Below are 21,602 nucleotides of genomic sequence, written 5' to 3'. Positions count from 1 at the left end.
CTATTTATGGAATATTTTGTGTTTTCAACAGAAATAGGGAATTAGGACAAAAACATGATTGCCATGAGAATTTCATAGTATTTTCAAGAAGTCATTTAAATGACAGAAAACAATGGAAATTATTCATTTTTAAAAAGACTGAGTATTTTCTATGATGATGTGTGGATGGTAACGTAGCATTATGGTACCTTCTTGTTGTTGTTAAGTACCATCAAGTTGTTTCCAACTCATAGGGACCATATATAGGATTTCAAAGGAGAGGCTAGTGGGTTTGAAATGCAAACTTTGAGGCTAGCAGTCCAGTGCTTATCCTATAGCATCATACTAGGACTCCTAGACATTTGAAAATCAGAATGTCAGTAGATGAGGCCTAAAATTTAAAACATTTTAAGCATGCTCTCCAGATGACTCTTAAGACACATTAAGCTTGAAAATTAACCACCTAGAGGCTAACTCTGACTCTGGAAAGTCTCTGCAGCTATCTCAATTCAAATCAAACCATTTAAACATCAAACTTAGAGATCAAATTTCTTTTTAAGAAGTAGGAATATTGCATAATCTAATTTATATGATCACTATTGTAGTACAAAATAGGAGATGGCACATTGATGCAGTGTATAATTTCAGGCTGAACGTTTACCTCAAAACATCAAAAACATCCTTCCTTTGTAAAATTAAGACAAATGAATAAATTTGAACATACACATGCTGTAACATTTCATGTTCCTGTCTGAACATAAGAAAGCAGACAGCTGAGTAAAGTTCCCATATTCAGTCTTCCTGGTTAAATTTCTTTCAAAAGATATAGTACCAATTTTAAACAAACCTTATCTAAGACTCACAGATAGCACATCTTGGATTAGTTCAGGAAATTGAAACAGATTCTTCTTAGTTTTTGATGCTGGGTCCTGGTGTGGTGCTGTAGGATAAGCATTGGACCACAAAGTCAGTTTGAACACTCCTCGGAAATCCTATATAGGATTGCCATGAGTCAGAACTAACAATAAACAGCTCTTGATATATGCCATCCTCCAATTTCAGAACAAGAAAGGATATCAATATTTTAAAGAGATGAGAAGAAGCCAAAAAGCCACCAAAACCCAACTTTTCACTAAAGACAATCCTGTCAATTATTCTGACATTCATCCAATGTTTGCTAGAGAATTTTTTATTTATAAGATCCTTATTTTCTGAAGCAGCTTTGGGATAGTATCTTAATATAGAATCTGGTAACTTACTTTCCACCTGCTGGTTTGAGACTTAACCTCTTTCTAAATTAAGTCCTTCCAATATTTGAAGACAGCTGTCATGTCACCCCTTAACTTTAAACTTTCTGTATTTTTTAGTGAACTTTTAGTTCTCTTTTCTAAGTGCAACATCTCTTCAGTACTAAATTAAGCATTTTTCTACATATCATTGAAGTCTGGATGCATTTTATAATGAATGATTTGTCGTAGTTTAATTGATCTACTTTTTCTTCCTTGTTGATAACTGTCGTGGAGTCGGTTCCAGCTAACATGACCGTAAATAGGGTTCCCAAGGTTGTCAATCTTCACAGAAGCAGAGAGCCTCCTCTTTCTCCTGTGGAACGCCTGGGTGGACTCAGAATTGCTGACCCTGCTGTTAGCAGCCCAACACATATCAGGGTTCCATACAGCACTGTACCTTACTGGTGCATGAAATGACAGTGCTTCACAATTAAGATTTACTGAAATACAATAATTATCACATTCCCGCTACCAGTTTTTCAGTAAATGATAGGAACACACATATCATCTAGTTCAATTCCTTACCATACACAGAACACTGTCCAGTCTGTCCTTGATTATCTTCTATGAGGTTGACTTTAACAAACCTTAGAGTAATGCATTTCAGAAACTACATCAGTTAATTTTTTATATTTCACTGAAATCTTTCTTACTGGTTCTAGTTTACTTCAGTCACACAAATAACCTTTCTTTGCCTTTCACTGACAGCTCCTACATTCATTTGATGGCACCATGTTCTCCAAGTTTATTGTCTAGTGCCATTAATATTTCCTTTTTGTCTCACACATCTTTAATTTACATTTGGTAAAAAGGGCATACTAAAATCTAACTCACAATGCTATGCAAAACATAGCACTTCTACTTTCCCAGTCTGTGGAGTTGGTACTGACTCATATACACAAATTAAACACTGCCCAGTGTTTCATCTCATAATGGAGCCCATTCCCAGCCTTTAAATAGGCATACAGGTCTCAAACAGGACCTGATCTTTGACATGCTTGGTGTGAGCATTTCAAGTACAGCAGGTTTCTTAACTTGTTCTGAGCACTTTACTTAGCTAAGATTACATTAGTACTTTTGGTGGTAAAATCACAATTCACACTGAACTACATATGAACCACTCTTTAGCCAGGATATATTCTGTCATCCATGATCCTCTTAAGAGTTTTAGCAATCAGAGAAAAAACAGATAATAATCTTGATTTAGTTTATCCTGTGTGATACAATTAAAACTTAACATATTGTACTGGGCCCAATTTAGATCCCAATTTTTACTTTCAATTTTTAATTTGGTCTATCTCCCAATTTACCATGTGTGGTGGTATGGTGATGGTGTGTAGAGGTTTGGTTCTAACTCATAGCGACACTGTATAGGGTTTCCGAGGCTGGAAATCTTTACAGGAGCAGAAAGTCTTTCTCCTGTGAAGTGGACTGGCTGGTAGATTTGACCTGCTAACTTTATGGTTAGCAGTCCAATTTACAAGTCACCATATATGCATAGTATGATCTAATTAATTGATAATGTGAGTGGAAAAAAAAGAGTCTTGCCTTGTGACATCTCATCAGAAACCAGCCCTTAAAGAGTAAAGACACTGAGATACAAATATCTTATTCTGCAGACTGTCTTAATGGAACCTAGTTAATGGGTATTTCTAGGTCATCTTTATTAATGACATAGAAAAACCAGGGTAAGGGAACATTCAATTCTGACATTCTATTTACACACACACGTTTAGGTTTTAGCAACTTTTGCAAATTGAAATTACTAAGCACACCTAAGTTAAATAAAGAGAGTCCTCCTTACAACCTTCTCAGTTGCCATATATGTTTTGAGCAATGGATATAACAGAATAGGCAAATCTATGTTTGCAAATGAAAAGAGGAGGGTGCTCAGATGAGGGATCGGTTAGAAACCAGAAAGGGGAAAATTTGAAATTCTGAAACTTAACTGAAAACAAAAATAATTCTTATGGAAATGAAATTACAGCAAAGATAGTAATTATTTCAAAGCCCAATGCTTTAATATGTACATTTTATTTTCAAATTGAATTATTCACTTATACCATTCAATCAACAAGTATTCATCAAGCACCTACGGTGTCCCAATTTCAGTTGGCTAAAAGGTAAAGACCATTTCAGTGGTTGGCTTTTTATATATAGTAAGAATTCAAATAAGCCTTTAGTTCTTAGATTTTTTTATGTCTAAGGAAAACTATTTGTGCAATGAAAAAATCCCTGAAAATGGAGTTTTATTATAGAAATGATAGTACCACCACAAGAAGCATAAATACTTGCAATTACGTAGCTTAAAGGACATCCTTCTGCAACTAAATAGCTTTTGTTTCCAGAAAGCCAATTATGGTTTATCTTAAAATTTAACATAGTGTAAACATCCATGTCACTAATTATATAGGGGGAAATTGACAGAAACCTAAGAAATAAAATGTGAACTATAAGTAGTTTACGCCAACTTCTGTACATATTTAACCACAAATCATAAAACCAAGAAATATAACACTGTGCATATTAAACTGGAAAATAGTGTACTTACAACTTATATGACAGTTAAAAAAGAATAAAAGAAGAGCCAAGACAACAAAATCCTTGATAAGGGATGTCCTGTTTGTTCTAAATCATCCAGCAGTACCAATCATGATCTGTTTCAGCTGAGACTTGAATCTAGATTCTTGGTTATGTTTGTACTCATAAGAATAAAGGTCCCTTTTCCACTTTTTACTCATCACCTTTTTCATGCTTTTGTAGGAAATAATATGTTTTACAAAGTGAAATATCATGAAAAAATGTAATTTTTTAAAAGAAATCAATTTCTAGTATTTTACTCTGGCCTATGTCAAATATGGTGAAGTGTTCTGTGAAGAATTTTTTATACAACAGCTAAAACTATAATTACATAAGTGCCATCTTTTCTACTGAGGAGATGCTTTGGTTTAATTCTGAAAGATAAAAAAATCTTGATATTTTTATATCAGTTTTTCATATCTTAAAATACATAGAAAAAGTTAAATTTAAAGTCATTTTATATTCCTGATACATAAACACATAAATATCATAAACGTTTCACTTTCAAACATGATTTGGTAAATGTCAACACACTTTCACTCTATAGAAATATAGGTTAAGGTGAAAATTTAAATAATCATAACTCACTGTTCCCCCGGCCCCTTTTGTTATCTCTAGTTCTGCTTTGGTAACTTCAGCCTTTAGGTATTTAAAAATACATTGTCTTTAGATTGAAAAGAATTCGTAACTCACAAATATGCAGGCCAGCATACTGAAGGTAAATTCTACCCCTCTCCCTTTTTTTTTTTTTTGGCTTACCTTCCTTTGCACATAACCTCTTTAAGATAAATCCCAAAGGTCTATCAGGAAATTTCACATCAAGAATTTTGATTGGGTCCCAAGAAGTGTGGCATTTTATTTCTAGTGCTGCCATAATCATTTAAAAAATAGTTTTTCTGTGTTTTGAACTTGGCTAATACTAAGAATGTCTATATTTTTAAACTACAAATGAAATGGTATATGGTTTCATTACATTATTTGGCAAGGTTTTAAAAAAACAAAAAACAAAACTTCACTTGAGGTTGTTCAGTCACCATTCAGTTTGATATTTGTATAACTTTTCCCCCCCTCTATTTTTCATGTTGAAGAAATGATGCCACAATTTCAAATCAAAGTCAACACTGCAATGAGGAGAGCTTTTCTACTTTATTACAAAGAGAAGAAGCCTTTATGTGGTCAGAAAATACAAGATTGATCTTTTTTTTATCTTCCTATGAAACGCTGCTGTTCAAACAGCCAAAGTGAATTGTCTCAGTTCACTTCTTTAAGTCCCATCACATTCACTTGGGTATGGATGTCCTTGGCTGCTGAAAATCTGGCCCTTTAGTACACAGGGCGACAAAGTCCCCTGACCAGCAGTTCCAGAATGTCCCATTTTTCATATATTGCATCCATGCACACCTCCTAAAAATGAGGTACAGCAGGGCAAACATTTTCCAAAATAGATGTCATATATATAATATATACACATTCGTACATACATACCTTTATTCATGTGATGTCCAAAAATTTAAAAAAAATGTACACATTTATTACAAAATCGTAACAAAGACTGGACAGTGTTTTGCTCATTCTGGAAAGATGAAGCTCAGTAATAACACAACCCTGGAAACCATCCAGAGATTGTGGCAATATCTTCTACACAGTCAGATATTCTGCATTACACTTGGCGAAACTGCCTTTCAAAAACAGAAGGGGAAGTAAAATGAAGGAAGCAGACCTTGCTCATCTTTCCAAATGAAATACGAGAAGGATCTTCACATAAAAATGCACAAACATTTGTTATTTTATTACCAATAGTGCTACAATGAACAATGAAAATTTTGTGGTCTAATTTTGTTGAGTCTTTTGTGGGTTTTCTTTTTTACATTTGAGAAACTAACTGGTAAACTTCTGTCAGTGTACTTGTGTGTCTTTACAGACCAAGTCTGTCTGCTGGCAAAAAAGAAAATAAATGAAAAAATTAAGACCCTGCTCGAACTAGAGAAAAACAAATGACAAATTTAGATGTTGGGCAGCACATAATTAGTAAGGCAGGACCTCAAATGGTGACCCTTTGCATAAGCCAATTGCCAGATCCTCAAGGAATTAAAACCAGGGTGCCTGAGCCACATCAGTTCTGCAGTTATGTTGAGTATTGTGCTGAGACAGCCATACCCCAAGAAAAGGGAAGTCTTTTTAGAAGGCTTGCTGAGCAGGGTTGTAGTTGAAGGTGGATGGCAGGTGAGGCCGTTCTTCTAATTTGTCATATTCCAGATGGAATTCCTACAAAAATAAATGAAACAATTTAGGTGATTTCATGACAATTGCTTCATTTGAACAAATAAACACAGACACAGACTTGCATCAATTATTTTTCCCTATAAAATGTAGCTTGAAGAAATATAATGTGCTATAAACTTTCTGTTTAAAAGTGAGACTACCTATGACCAACTATCTTAAGACACTGAAATTCAATATATACATCCTAGTATTTCTTTGCTTAAAAACAGGTTTGAAGGGAGGGAGGACATTAAGTATATTTCTGATTAAAAAACCAAAAAATTGTAAGACATTTAAAAGTGAAGCTACCTCCAATGAAATAAACAATGATTTTGATCGAGGCACATTTGAAAACTCACTGCATAATTTCTTTTAATCAAATCACCAAAATACTCATATATTTCAAGAATTTAAAATTCTCAGAATGGTAATACAAATGAATACTTCCTCAGAGATCAAGAATTGAAAAGTAAACTATAACTGTCCATTAAACAAGCATATCTTTTTAACTCCCAAAGCAAGAGAATCTAAAATTACATTAGCAACCTGAATATAATTAGCACAAACTATCTCTGTTCAATCCCATGTAAAGAACTATGAAACTTAATATTATGGATTCCTGATTAAGCACTCAGTATGCAGCCCAAACCCGCCACTGCTCTTCAAGTAAAAGGATCTGGGGATCTGCTCACATTAAGATTTCTACTGTCTAAGAAACCCTATGGGATCATTATGAGTTGGAATCAACTCTTGGACATTCAGCATTATATATGAAGCCACTGAGTAAGTCTAGCACCATGGGTTAATATATTTTACCCGACCTGTCTAGTTTCCAATTCATTATTACATAGTGGATCTTTTATTACTAAATTATTATTAAATTAAAACAAAAACCTAGGTCATAAAAATTAACTTTTAGATACAGAAGCAAATATTTAAAATTTAAGGATATTACATTAACAATGATAGAAATGTTGTTGTTATTGTTAAGTACCCTTGAGTCGACTCTGACTCATAGTAACTATGTATAGGGTTTCTAAGGAGTGGCTGGTGCATTTGAACTACCACCTTGAGGTTCAAACCCACCTTGTGGTCCACTACAGCACCACACTAGCACTCCAGGGCATAATAATTGACTTTTAGATACAGAAGCAAATCTGTAAACTTCAAGGATATTATATTAACAACTACAAAAATACAGGTATAATTTATTGAAAGCCTACTATGTGCTAAAATTAGAGACACAAGTACTTTTGTTTTGATCTTCACGATAACGTTAATAAAGCACATACTATTAACCTTCTTTTGTTCCTGAGGAGAATTAAGCTCACAAGAAACTTGAGTTCAAGTTACACAGTCAGGGGGCAGATCTAAGATAGGATTCTGACCCATGTTATGCCAAAACCGGTATCTTCTCTAGTGTAATTGTATACCTGTCCAGAAATAATGCTGGAAAAACTCACTTCCCTGATAAACGTTTACATCGTGGACCACTGTGACTTTACCCTAAAAACGTTGCTTTTCTTGATAAAGTTGTTTTGTTGTTATGTGCCATCAGGTCGATTACAAACGAGCCAGCCTTCCTGTTCAAACCGAGTTTTCAGTCCAGTGCATTAACCCACAGCTCTACACCAGGACTCCTCTTTGATTAAGAGAGGAATGTTACTTGCTTATTGATAAAATCTATTCAAAACCAGAATGACCACAACTGTTACATCCTCTCTATGCATTGTATAGCTATCACCTCCCCTCTCCCCATTCTTATCCAGAAATTAAAAGAACTTTATTGCTTGTCTAGGAGTCCTTGTGTGGCACTGCAGGATAAGCATTTAACTGCAATGTTGGTTTTAACCTTAAGGTTGGCAGTTCAAATTCACCAGCTGCTCCTAGGATACCTTATATATGGTTGCTATGAGTGAGAACTGACTCGACAGCACTAAACAACAGCAACACTGCTTAGCTGAAGCTGAATATCTAAACTAGTTAAGAAAAAATACTTTTGTTATTCTTTTTAAAATTAAATTTGATATCTTAGAAAGCCATAAACATTGCTATAAAAAGTTAATTTGTAACTGAAACATTATAAACACTTTAATTTACATAAATAAAAATTCTAAATGTATTAGAACTTAAACTAGATTAATCAATGTATGGCGTCCTGGTGTGGCGATATAAGCTAATGTTCCAGACAGCAAAGTCATTTGAACTGCAAGGTCGGTAGTTCAAGTTCACCAGTTGCTCCTTGTAAAGGATTGGTATGGGTCAGAATCGGCTCAATGGCACTTAAAAAACAACAACAATCATTGTATATACTTTTAAACATATTAAAAAGATCAATTAAAGCCTATGGAACATATTTTAATATAATCATTCAAAAAGAATAATTAAAGTGATTCTGAAATTATCTAGGTCAAATCTTATCTTCTCTTTATTTTCATTCTCTGTTTCCTTTGATTACAGATTGCATCTTTATTATTTGTCAATGTTAAATGAATGCACACATAACACTTATTCCAAGATATTTGTATATTTTCTTTACCATTACCTCCTGATTGTGCTAGCGTTAAGTCGTTGTTAAGTGCCAAAGAACTGCCCCTAAGTGGTAGTCTTTATGGTACAATGGCTAAGCACTCAACTGCTAACTGAAAGGTTAAGAGGTTCAAATCCACCAGCTGCTCTGTGGGAAGAAAGATCTAGCCATCTGCTCCTGTAAAAAGGATAAACACTATGGGGCAGTTGTACTGTACCACATGGGGTCACTATGAGTACAAACTGACTAGTTGGCATGCAACAATAATCTTTACAGAAGATGAATATCAGGTTATTTCCTGCACAGTGTGGCCATTTGGTTAGCAGCCGAGTGCTTCATGGCTGTGCCACCAGAGCTCCCTTGCCAGGCTACTAGTTTGTGTGTAATTAGCTGATTTGATAAACACAGCTTCTTCATTTGTTTTAGCAACACAATACTGAATCTGTGAGATAATCTTCAATAATTATGTATTGGAAGGTCTACATGTATATTTGTTTTGATGAAAAGAAAAGTAGGATTCTTAGACTACAGTGTGATAATTAAAAAGGAAAAAAAACAGTACTTGACATTTTTCATTAAATGAGTTTTTAATTCCCTGGTTTTTCTATTAATAAAATTAGAATATCTTCTCAACAGATTACTAAAGACAAAATTAAAATAATGCACAGGTATCAGATGATCATATAATTATTTTGCAAGCATTAATGTCACCACTGAAGTAATTAAAGAGAAACACACTGTACAGATGTTTTCAAATCCCCAAATATGTCAAATTAATAAGGATTTATTATGATGAATAAAAGTTAATAATAACATATCAGAGCCATTAAAATAAATTTTGCAAATTTGTTTATCAGTGCCATTGAGCTGGTTCTGACGCATATCAACTATGTAAAGGATTTTCAAGGTAGATCTGAACCACTGACTTGAAGGTTAGCAGTCCAGTGCTTATCCTACAAAGTGCCATACCAGGACCCCAATTTTTCAAAGTAGGTACTTAAAGTATGGTAAGTGCCGTCGAGTTGGTTCTACTCATGGCGCCCCAGTATAGAGTTTCTAAACTGTAAATCTTTACGGGTAGGTGTGAACTTTCAACCTTGTGGTTAGCAGTCCAATACTGATACTGTACACCACACCAGGATGCCAATTCTTGTCTAAAGAGTGCTAATGCATACCAGTGAAACTGGTGGTGGTGGTTGTGTGCTGCCAAGCCAGTTCCGTCCGACTCATAGTGACCCTGTAGAGGGTTTCCGAGACTGTAAATCTTTATGGGAGCAGAAAGCCTCATCTTTCTCCCACTGAAGAGCTGAGGGATTCAAACTGCTGACTTTGAGGTTACCAGTCCAATACATAACCTATGGCAACAGGACTCCTTACCAGTGAAATGAATGGGGAGAAGTAAACAAAACCAAACCAAAAAACCCCCACAATTTTATTTATTAGGCTATTTATGACATGATTGAAAAACTACTAAACATTAAAAATCCTATTCAGTGTTAGACTCACAAGGTCTGTCAATAAATACATTATGAATACAACTAAATTTCTTATCCAGTTTTTGGGGAATCATTGAATATTCTTCAAAAATACAAGTCATTGTGAAAAATTTATTCTGTGAAGATAATGTAAATGTTATTTAAGTTATTGAGTTTATGTTTTATATATAAAAAGAAGTGAGCTTCTTACTGGTATCCAATAAAACACGAACAAACAACAGCAACAACAAAAATCCCCACTGTCATCTAGTCCATTCTGATTCATACTGACCCTATACAACAAAGTTGAACTACTCTTTAGGACTTCCAAGACTGTAAATCTTTTTAAAAATGCAGAAAGCCTCATCCTTCTGTCACAGAGTAGATGGTGGGTTTGAACCCACCCTGAGGTAAGCAGACCAGCACTTAACCTACTGCGCCAATACGGCTTGTTATCAACACCTGATGCCCTCAAGTTGGTTCCAATTCTTATCTGTTTCGGATTTCCAAGGAGCAGCTGGTGAGTTTGAACCACCGATCTTGCAAGTTCAAACAGACCTTGAGGTCGCGTGCTTATCCTATGGTACCACACCAAAAACTCAGCTTGCTCTTGATTTTGTTGTACAGAGTCACAAGACGGAGTCACCATGGCACAGTGGTTAAAGTGCTAGGCTACGTATTGTGGTTTACACCCACAAGAAAGATGTAGTAGTCTGGCTTCCTTAAAGATCACACAGTCTTGTAAACTCTGAGACGGTTTTATAATTTGTCCTTTTAGAGTCCCAGTGGTCCTGGTACGTGGCTGCAAGATAAGCACTGGTCTGAGAACCACAAGGTTGGCAGCTCAAATCCACCATCCACTCCTTGAAAACTCTATACTGGGTCACTATGAGTTGGAACTGACTTGATGGCATTTCACAACAACAGCAACGAGTTCTGGTGTGGCGCTGTAGGATAAGCACTGGGTTGACAGTTCAAAACCACCAGCTGCACCTCAGAAACCCAATACAGGGTTGCTATGATTCAGAATCCACTCAACAGCTTTAAAAACAACAAACAGGATGCTTTGGGTTGGAACTGATTCCAAAGCAGTTGGTTTGGTTTATTTTATTTTTTTCCTTCACTTTTTTGGGTGGCTAAGCGGGTGTCAGTACAGCTAGCTAACAAAGGGTCATTTCTTAAGGACTGCTGTTGCTGTTAAGTGCCACTGAATCAGCTCCGACTCCTAGCAACCCTGTAAAGGGTTTCCAAGGAGTGGCAGGTAGGTTTGAACTGCTAATCTTCAGTTACCAATCTAGTGCTTATTCTCTAGCGCTATACCAGGACTCTTCTTAAGGAAAAGCTTCTTGACATTATTACTTGTCATGTTTCCTAAGTAAACAGCTAAAAAATTTAAAGGTAAAGGTCAAGACAAAACTTCAGCTGTATGGGGGCAGATCAGATAAAATTAGGTGAAAAAAATAGATGGCAATAGCTTCCTTTAAATGACATTCACCTGAATGGGGAATTACTTCTATAGGGAAATTAAAGTGTTCTGTATTACTATTCAGTTATTTCTGAATATTTAACTTTATGGAATCCTGGTGTGCTCCTATAAGCACTGGACTAAAAGGTTGGCTTGGCAATTTGGCAGTTCAAACTCACTAGCCGCTTCTTGGAAACCCTATACAACGTCACTGTGAGTCAGAACTGACTCAACAGCCCTTCACAACAACTTTATGAAAGAACTTACGTTTAGAAAAACTGATTTCTTCCTAAGTGTGGTTGTTAAGTGCTGTTGAGTTGGTTCTGACTCATAGCAACCCTACATAGGGTTTCTGAGTAGCTGGTTGCTTTGAACTGCCAACCTTGTGGTTCACAGTCCAGTGTTGATCCTGCAGTGCCACACCAGGAGTCCTCATTTAAGTTGGATATGGCTAATTAAATTTAAACTAAAATTACACAGATGTTGTTCAGAGTCACTAGTTAGTTCTGACTCACAGTGACCCTGTATAAGGACTCCAAGGAGTGGCTGGTGAGCTTGAAACTGCCTCTCCTGAGGTTCAAACTGATCTTGTGGCACAGTGCCTATCCTGCAACAATGTTGTTATTAAATAACAATATTATTAACCTTGTGGTTAAGTGCCATTGAGGGTTTCCATGGAGCAGCTGGACTAGTATGGATAAAATTTTGGTTTATTTACTAGTAGATTTTTTTCCCCTCCAAATATATTGTTTTTTCTCTCTGCTGGAGCATCATTTAACCCAGTAGTTCTCAACATATGCCCCCAAAGGAAGACCAACATCATCACTGGTATCATCTAGAAAGTTGCTAAAGCAAAGTCTCCAGTCTCCAGACACAGGAAATCAAAGACAATGAAGGGAAAGCCCAACAATCTCAGCATCAACAAAGCCTGTATGTAATCCTGATGCAACTAAAGTTTGAGAATGACTGGCAAAATATAACAATCACTGTGAAAACCTTCCTCTTTAGAAGAATTCTAAAGCTGCAATAACAATGATGATAACAAGAGCAACAAACTACAACCACTCCCGCACACTGTCAAGCACCGTACATGTGTGTATGTACATGTATGGTTCCGTGTGTAGTTCCTCATTTCATCCTCATTATGACCTATAGGTAACTACTATCTCAATGTTTTAGGTTAAAATTATCGAGTAAAATATAGTGTATGGCACATAGACTTGGTCTGAGAAGTAATGACACTAAACTACCTTAAGAAAAAAACATAGTAAGACAGATTTAAACTTTAGCGTAGTGGTTATGAATCAGACTGTGAACCTTAAGGTCAGCAGTCCGAAACTACCAGGTGTTCTGCGGGAGAAAGATGAGGCTTTCTGCTTCTGTAAAGATTTACACCTCTGAAACCCTGTGCAGGGTCACTATGAGTCAGAACCGACTCCACAGCACATAACAACAACAGTGTTTTATAAGGACCAATGGTGGCACAATGGTGAAAGTATTTTAGTTGCTATCTGACAGGTGAGAGGTTTAAGCCCACCAGGTGCTCCATGGGTGGAAGATGTAAGGATTACTACTTTGGAAACACTATGGGGCAGGTCTATGAGGATGAGTCAAAAATTATCCGCACTCTGGTTACAGAATTTAATCAACTTTTAGAGGACACTGATAAAATTTTTTGACACAATCTACACTTTGTCCATCTGTCAACAAACTTTCACATTCCCTTATTAAAAAATGTTTTAGGCTGAGCTGTGAGCCACAAAGACAGCACTATCTGCACTTCTTCACTAGAGGCGACTCTTTGTCCTCTAAGGGCTGCTTTCAGGAAACCAAACAGGTGAAAGTCTGATGGAACAAAATGAGGACTACAGGGAGGATACATTAACATCACAAAATGAAGTTTCTGCAGAATGTCAACAGTGTGAGCAGAGGTGTGCCGACAGGCACTGTCATGCAAGATTATCATGCACTGCCATTGGATAGCAGTCCTCTGAGCTTAATCCTAAAATTAGGTTTCAGCTCTTCAGTGAGCATCGCATTGTAATGAGCACTGTTCATTGTTGAAACTTTTTCCTGATAGCATTCCCAATAGTGTTTCTGACAGATTCCCTGGAGAATCCCAGAAAACTGTAAGCATTAATTTCCCAGCTGATAGTTGCCTTTGGAACTTTATCTTGTTGATTGAGGATGTTTCCATTCCGTACTCTGCCGTTTACTCTCAGGTTTGTAGTAATGAATCCATGTGTCTCATCACCATTAACAACTGTTTTTAAAGAAACTTAACCTTTCTTAGAGTATCGGTCCAAATTTTGTTTGCAGATGTCCAAACACTTCTGTTTATGCTCTTTTGTGAATTGTTTTGGTACCCATCTCGCACAAACTTTTCAAAACCGAAGTCTGTGTTGAATTATTTCATAGGCAGAGCCATGGCTGATCTGCAAATGATTTGCTGCATAATCCAATGTCGCTTGTCTATTCCACAGCATCGTTTCATGTGCACACTCAATGTTGTCATCAGCCATGGATGGGCATGTTTGTATAAACAGAGTGCTGGTAATTTTGGGCTCACCTCGTATTTTGCTCTATAGTGTTGCTGAGTTGAATCAACTTGATGGCAATGGGTTTGGTTTTTTGGTATTTTATTTTTGACTTTTTTTCTTGGGCTCACATTTTCTTAGTTTTCAAGTTTAATAAGCAAATCTTGAGACATAACTCTTCTGTGATAGATATCTGATTTGTTGTTGTTAAGTGGCATCGAGTTGGTTCCGACCCATAGCAACCCTGTATAGGGTTTCCAAAGAGCAGCTGGTGAGCTTGAACCGGTGACCTTGTGGTTCAGACTGATTTTGCAGTCCAGCGCATTAGTCTATAGTGCCACACCAAGACTTCAGGTATCTGATAAGCACTTTATATTTGTCTTCTTAAAGTGTTTTAAGTTTTATCAATTTAGTAAAGCTAATTAAAAGACCAAAAGGCTCCAAAACAACTTAATAAAACTGTGCAAAGAATTAATTTTCAAGAAATATTTTACTTCTGCTTAAATGAAGCAACAACAACAAAAAATTAACTATAGTTCTAACTATTGGTTTGTTTAAAACATTTAGCTATTCATATTTCCTGGAAGACTTGTTAAGTAAACATAAGTACAGTTGCTGATTGTCCAAGATATAGTCTGTGAAATAGCCTGTTATGTGATTTGGACATTGTGTGAATGCAAAATTATATAGTCAGTCCCTGGATTACAAATGAATTCCATTCCTAAATCAGTCTTTGAGTCAAATTTATATGCAAGTCAGAATAAGGTACAGTTCATACCTCTAACATCAGTTAGTCAAATGTTTGTCTTAATATATAATGTAAAGTGTACCTTTTATGTATAAAAAACCACTATAAAGACACACAAATATACCTGGATATCTTCAACACAGTAACACAGTAATAATAATGCTTTGATGTATGTCTCAAAGTAGTACCTGTTTGTTATTATGAATCATTGCATATACCTGAAAATTTTAGCATAATAGGATTTACTAGAGTTGGAACCACAGGTGTATATGTGGTTGGATGTTGTCCAAACAGATGTTATGCAGTGCATTACTGTATAGGTGATGATTATTTAAATGAACTATATGAATGATATATAGACTTATTAATATTTTTCTTAAATAGTAATAGTGTAATGTTGATTTATATGTCAGTTAAATGTACACATTTATTTAGCTATATACCTGCACACTAAATAAATATATATACAGTATGAAAGAATTAATTACTGGCATCATAAGCAATTTTATAATTTCTCATCATTATGTTGATGGGTGGAAGTTTATCAAAACAGTTAAAAATCATAAAGTTTACATTGTGATATAGAAGTAAAAGACTGGCAAACTACAAAAACAAAAATATAAATTAGATGTAATATAATAATAATAGGCTCTATTAAAATTTAGGAATAACCAAAACAAATCACATAAAAATAGTCCCTGGAAATTGGAGACAAATGGTCCTTTAGGGTCACAGTTTTTACTGGCACTCAGAGGTCAACAGTTGTAACCTGACTATACTGGAAGAACAATTAAATGACAACATAGTAGCAAATTCATCTTCTGAATTTTTATCCTCTTAATCTAAAGACAAACAGTGGTCTAGATAAAACATGGTACACATCAATCTGTCATGTAGAAACACTGTTTCATGACACAAAATCGTATTTTGTTCTCATCTGATGTATATATGCCAAAGGTATGAATACTAGATGATACTTCGCTGTTGATATTAAGAGAAGCAAAAATCAAGACACATGAACTATACTTACGAAAAAATGACAAAATCCCAACATTACCAGTAAAATGTATTCAGTGAATCCTGGAACTGTGAAATCAGATGTGGGTTATATACTAAACAGCAACAACAAAACACCCCAAACTCACTGCTTTTGAGTCAACTGCGTTTCACAGCAACTCAACAGGGCAGATCAGAACTGTTCCATATGGTTTTCAAGGCTGTAAATCTTTTTATGGAAGCAGACTGCCTCATCTTTCTCTTGCAGAGCACTGGTAGGTTTGACCTTTCTGTTAACAGACCAATGTTTAACTTACTGCACCACCAGGCTGCTTCATAATCTCTACTAGGCAGACTAAACAAATACACTAAGTACTAAATACGTACGTGACACATACATTGGACCAATGGAAATTCTGCACTTAAGACAAAAAAATCCTGCTGTTCCCATATGGTATAACAAAAACTTGTTAAAACAAACCCCAATTTTTCCCACTGTCCATTTCTTCCCAATATTTAGAATAGTGTTGTGGTTGTTGAGTGCCATTGGACTCAGTTCCGACCCAAAGTGATCTTGAATAGGGTTCTCGGAAAGTGGCTGGTAGTTCTGAACTGCTGACTTGCAGTTAGCAGTTCAGTGCTTATCCTACTAATCAAAAGAACAGTCATGGTTCATGCTCATAATTTTCTTTAAATAGCTTATGCTCAGGCAATTTGTTGTAAGTAAGTGCAATCGAGTCAGTTCTGACTCATACATAGTGACCCAGTACAGGGTTTCCAAGAGTGGCTGGTGCTCCTGAACTGCCGCCCTTGTGGTTATTAGTCCAATGCCACACCAAGGCTCATTCTGAAATTAATATATAATGCCTCTACATATATACTACTTTTAGGAAACTTTCATACTTGCTTAATTTAAAGTAATAATAACATAAGAATACATGACTGGGATTGAAAGACATTAGCTTTATTTTACAATTTAACAGACACAAAAATATTTCAAGTATTTCCAAGGTTTGTGTAAAATTACAAAATCTCTTTAGTAAGTCATTTTCACAACTACTGGTGAAATAATCTATTTCTGGAGTCCTCCTTAGAGTTAAAATCAAGCCAAGGAGGTGGAGACAAAGGATTTAGTAGCTGCTACAGGAAGGGGGTATTAATATATATGAAAAGATAAAAGGGAAGCCTTTTTCTAGATGTATACATTTACACATTTGCACAAGGAAAAAAATATACCTTAGCTACTTTCCTCCAGTTAAGACAGTCAAAGAAGTAATATGTTCCCCTCTCATATGTATTGGTTTTCATTGTTGGCTCCATGCCTGGTGCCCTGGTAATCCATACTCGTTCTTCTTTGTGGTATCTCCAATCACGGTTAAAACTGAACATTTTAAGAGAAAAAGGCAAGTTAAGTTTTTCTGTGGCTTCCATGAAACATTTCGTTTTGAAAAACTTTTCTCAGAAAATAATTATATTCTACTTTTTAATTCTAACTCTTATTAAATACAGTCCTATGAAATTGGGAAGAGTCTAATAATTAACTTTGTCAACAAAAAACAAAACAAAAAACTGTTTAATTAATACACACATCTTTACTTAGCTGAATAAATTTTATGTAAACAAAGTAAGAGCTTTAAAGCTCTGAACAGTGAAACAAAAACTTAAGGAGGCCAAAATAAAGATAAACTATGTTCCAGGAACTTCACTGCTTTTTTGTTCTTCTCAACATAAAATAGAAATCGAAAAAAAAAAGGGTTTAATACAAAGACCCTAATTATTTGTATTATTTGGTAAACATTTAAATGCAAAGTCCATAGGACACAAATGTTTAAATTAACATAATTTTATGACTGTATTTGTATTAATTTTTATTTTTTATTCTAGTCTCCCAATCTTAAAAATTTAAAGCTCTAAGCATACCATTTAGAATTCATCTTAGAATCAATTACAGTTTGCACTACTTGTAAACTGTAAAATCAAAGGACAGTTCTTAGACAGTAAATGTTCCTAAAAAATCTGAAAGAACAGCAAATCTCCTTGTAAATGGTTTCCTACTACCTTAACGGGATTGAAAACAATTCCTATCTTAAATAAAAAAGCAGGGAAAACCAAAGTGTCTTAAGAAAATAAAACGAATTCATTATCAACAGAATGAATTTTATAATTTTAATAATCTTGTTCAAAATCATTTATGTTGTTGTTGTTAAGTGCCGTTGAGTCAGTTCCAAACCATAATGACCATGTGTAGGGTTTCCAAGGATCAGCTGGTGAGCTTGAACCAATGACACTGTGATTCAAACTGACCTTGCAGTTCAGTGCATTAACCCACAGTGCCACACCAGGACTCCAAGACACAACAAATATGCACATAGCCTTACCTAATAATACTAAATAAATGTTTATTATATGATGATCACGAAACTGTGGTAAAATGGTTTCAATCGAAATTATATTTGTTTTACTAAATATAAATATAAACATATATAATTTCTCAATGAAGAAATATTTCTACTAAAAAAATTATAACCATCATCATAAAAAATACTTTTATAATAATCAAGCTCAACTATAACAGAATAGTGAATAAGATATTTTGAACATACAGCTCTACTGCAGCTAAAAGTTGTAATACGTCTCCTCCATTCATGTAATAAAGATAGAATAGAAGATCTTCTCCATATCGACCAAGTTTTATTGCAGCCAGCTAGAAAAGAAAAATAAATTATTCTAAAATATGACATGTTTGAAAATTCTAATATATAATTGCCATCACACAAACAAAACTGGAAAGCTAAACAAAGTTTTTTGCAACAGGTTACTATTACATGACTACACAGATAAATAGTTACAATTCTCTATATCTACAAAAAGTTCATAAATCCTTCAATTGTACATTTCTAACAAATTACAAATAGTTAAGCCCACAAATGATAAAGCAATGGTTTTTATTTTATTACCACAGATGACTAAAAGATGATTGCTTTGCATTTTCTTCCCAAGAGGTAATGAATGTATAGAAATACAACAGCTTACCAAACTATAAAATGTACGTTCAATAGTCTCATATTCTCAAATAAATTTCTCCAAACAAAAATATCTTTATCTCTTTAACTGATTCAGTATCTAAATGTTTATTTGGCTGTTATGCATTCCTGAATGTAATTTTTCTCTGTACTCATACTATCCCTATTTAGGCAGCAGACCCGATTCAACAACTTCTCCTATATTAGTATTTCTCAAAGTACACTGAACACGCAGAAAAAAGGACCAAAACAGCTGTGTAAATGAGATGGAAGCAAGTTTCAGAGTTCTCAAATAGAAAAATTGTCTACCGTCATCTACTTAAATACTAAAAGACACAAGAAACATATTCCTTTGTCCACAACATCAATCTGCATCTTGGGATTCAAAACACATTTATATATTTATATTATTATGCTTATGCGGTAATAATGTAAATTTTCATGAAATGAAATCCTTTCAAAGGCTAAAATCTATATACCATTATGCATTTTTCCCTAAAAAATACCTTAAGTTTTTTCGAAAGCAAAGTATTTATGAGAATCTTGCTTAGAAAAATAGATTAAAGCTCTTACTAGTATTTATTTTCAGAGGAACTTTAGGTAATTAAAAATGGAAAAGAAAAAATACAGAAAAATCCAAAAGCCAAAAAAGATTTATATATATATACTCCTATTAAAATACTGTATCTGTAATATTTGTAATGAAAACTCTTATTCAAAAGAGAATAAACTAGAGAATTTCAAAAAGAAATTTATGAAACTTGCCAAGTTAGGTAGTTTATTTCCACTAATTGTGGCTATGGTTGCAATATATAATATAGTTATTAACTCTAAAAAAAAATCTTACCAGTCCTAACAGTTATTTTTAAAGCATAACCACAGACATCATTAAAATGGTAATATCATTAGCAAAGTATAAAAAAAATTATTATATACATTTGAGTGGTCTTAAGAGAGCATACTTGAGTCTTGCTAATTATTTCAAAAATACTATGCTGTGTGAACTGAAAACCAGCACCTAAAAATTAGAGATATTCATACTGACAGAGTAGAATAAAAAACTACACTCACCTTATCCCTAATATGAATGTTCGTTAAGTACTCAGATGGAACATGGAAGTCTAGGTAATAAAATGAAAAAAGCCTTATTAACTGATTCTCTGTTATAAGCATATTTCTTTAACGATTTGAACACAAACAGATTCTCCTACCTATGTCTTGAGGTCGACAAGGGGAAGACGCCCAGGGCGATGCAAATTTGGGATAGAGATTTCTGAATAAGGGAAAGAAAACAACAACACTCTGAAGTTCAATGTAGGAAAAAAAAAAAAATTAATTTCAGGAAAACAATGACTTTAAAATGAGTATCTTTACTTCTTAATTCCTTTCTTGGATTTACTAGGATTTAGTCCTGGTATAAGGAGCTGTGGTAGCATAGTAGTGGTTACAAATTGGACTGCGAACCTCAAAGTCAGCAGTTCAAAACTACGAGCTGTTCCGCAGGAGAAAGAAGAGGCGTTCTGCTCCTGTAAAGATTTACAGCCTCGGAAACCCTGTACAGGGTCGCTCTGAGTCGAAACTGACTCCAAGGCACACAGCCACCACCATCAGTCCTGGTATGGCACTGTGGGCTAATGTGTGGGACTGCAAAGTCAGTTTGAACCACAAGGTGAGTAGTTCAAGCTCACCAGTCACTCCTTGGAAACCCTATACAGGGTTGCTATAGGGTGGGACTGACCTGATGGAACTTAACACCACCACCAATATATAGAAGTAGCTCTGAGAGCATATTGGTTATGAGTTGGGCTGCTAATCTTAAGGAAAGCATTTCAAAACTACCAGCCATTCTGCTGGAGAAAGAAGAGGCTTTCTGATCCCTTAACCTCAGAAACCTTTATGGGGTCACTGTGAGTTGGAACATAACCACCACCACCATACAGCAGAAAAGAGAAACAAATTAAATATACATACACACACATAAAACACAGGAAAAATATAAGACTGTATACAGCATTCTTGTAATACATTATAAATACAGTATATCACAATATACAAAACATTAGATTTAAAAATGTTTTAATTCAGAATGGTTTAAATCCACTAAAGCCATACTTCTAAATTAATTCATACTTTCTCATTTATGTGCATGGAGAAAAATCTACAATTAATAAAAGCAACAGTTCGTATTCATCAAATATTAGTGAGTGTCATATGTCTGTACTGGTCTAGATGATTCATTTATATCAGTGAACAAAACAAGATTGCCGACACCACGGAACTTAAAATAATGAACACAATAAATAAATGAATTTCATATTAGTGGAGGAATGGAAGAAGATATTGGTTGGGTAACTAAGTAAGGTGCTAAGGTTAGGTCTCATTGAAAAAGATTTGAATAAGGTAAGGGTGATGACAGCCATATTTTGTAGTTGGTAGAAGAATTTTCTAATCAGAACAGCTAGAGAATTGAGATAAGGTCAAGACCACTATGTTCTGAGGAAAAGAAAAAAGGCCAACGAAGTTAAAGCACAGTGAACACAGCGGGTGTTGTTGTAAAATGTCATCAAGTCAGTTCTAACTCATAGCAACCCTGTATAGGGTTTCCGAGGCTGTAAATCTTTATGGGAGCAGAAACCCTCATCTTTCTCCCATGGAATAGCTGGTACTTTTGAACTGCAGACCTTGGGGTTAGCAGCTAGGCAAGGATGACTAATGGCA

General features: G+C 34.9%; 1 protein-coding gene across 1 annotated transcript in view; it reads right to left on the bottom strand.

The window, feature by feature from the left end:
* Positions 1 to 4,975: 4,975 nt before the first annotated feature.
* CNOT2 (CCR4-NOT transcription complex, subunit 2) overlaps positions 4,976 to 21,602 on the bottom strand; it is a 184,307-nt gene continuing 167,680 nt past the window's right edge. Inside the window, exons 12-16 of the mRNA XM_006859551.1 lie at positions 20,096 to 20,157; positions 19,956 to 20,005; positions 18,465 to 18,565; positions 17,098 to 17,242; positions 4,976 to 6,113 (exon numbers count right to left, since the gene is read on the bottom strand). Coding sequence (XP_006859613.1) covers positions 6,027 to 6,113; positions 17,098 to 17,242; positions 18,465 to 18,565; positions 19,956 to 20,005; positions 20,096 to 20,157 — 445 coding nt within the window. The 3' untranslated portion in view covers positions 4,976 to 6,026. The remainder of the gene's footprint in view (positions 6,114 to 17,097; positions 17,243 to 18,464; positions 18,566 to 19,955; positions 20,006 to 20,095; positions 20,158 to 21,602) is intronic.

Source organism: Chrysochloris asiatica, unplaced genomic scaffold, assembly GCF_000296735.1.
Source record: "Chrysochloris asiatica unplaced genomic scaffold, ChrAsi1.0 scaffold00033, whole genome shotgun sequence".
Classification (NCBI taxonomy): domain Eukaryota; kingdom Metazoa; phylum Chordata; class Mammalia; order Afrosoricida; family Chrysochloridae; genus Chrysochloris; species Chrysochloris asiatica.
Note: the sequence above shows the minus strand (reverse complement) of the source record. Positions and strands in the feature narration are given on the sequence as shown.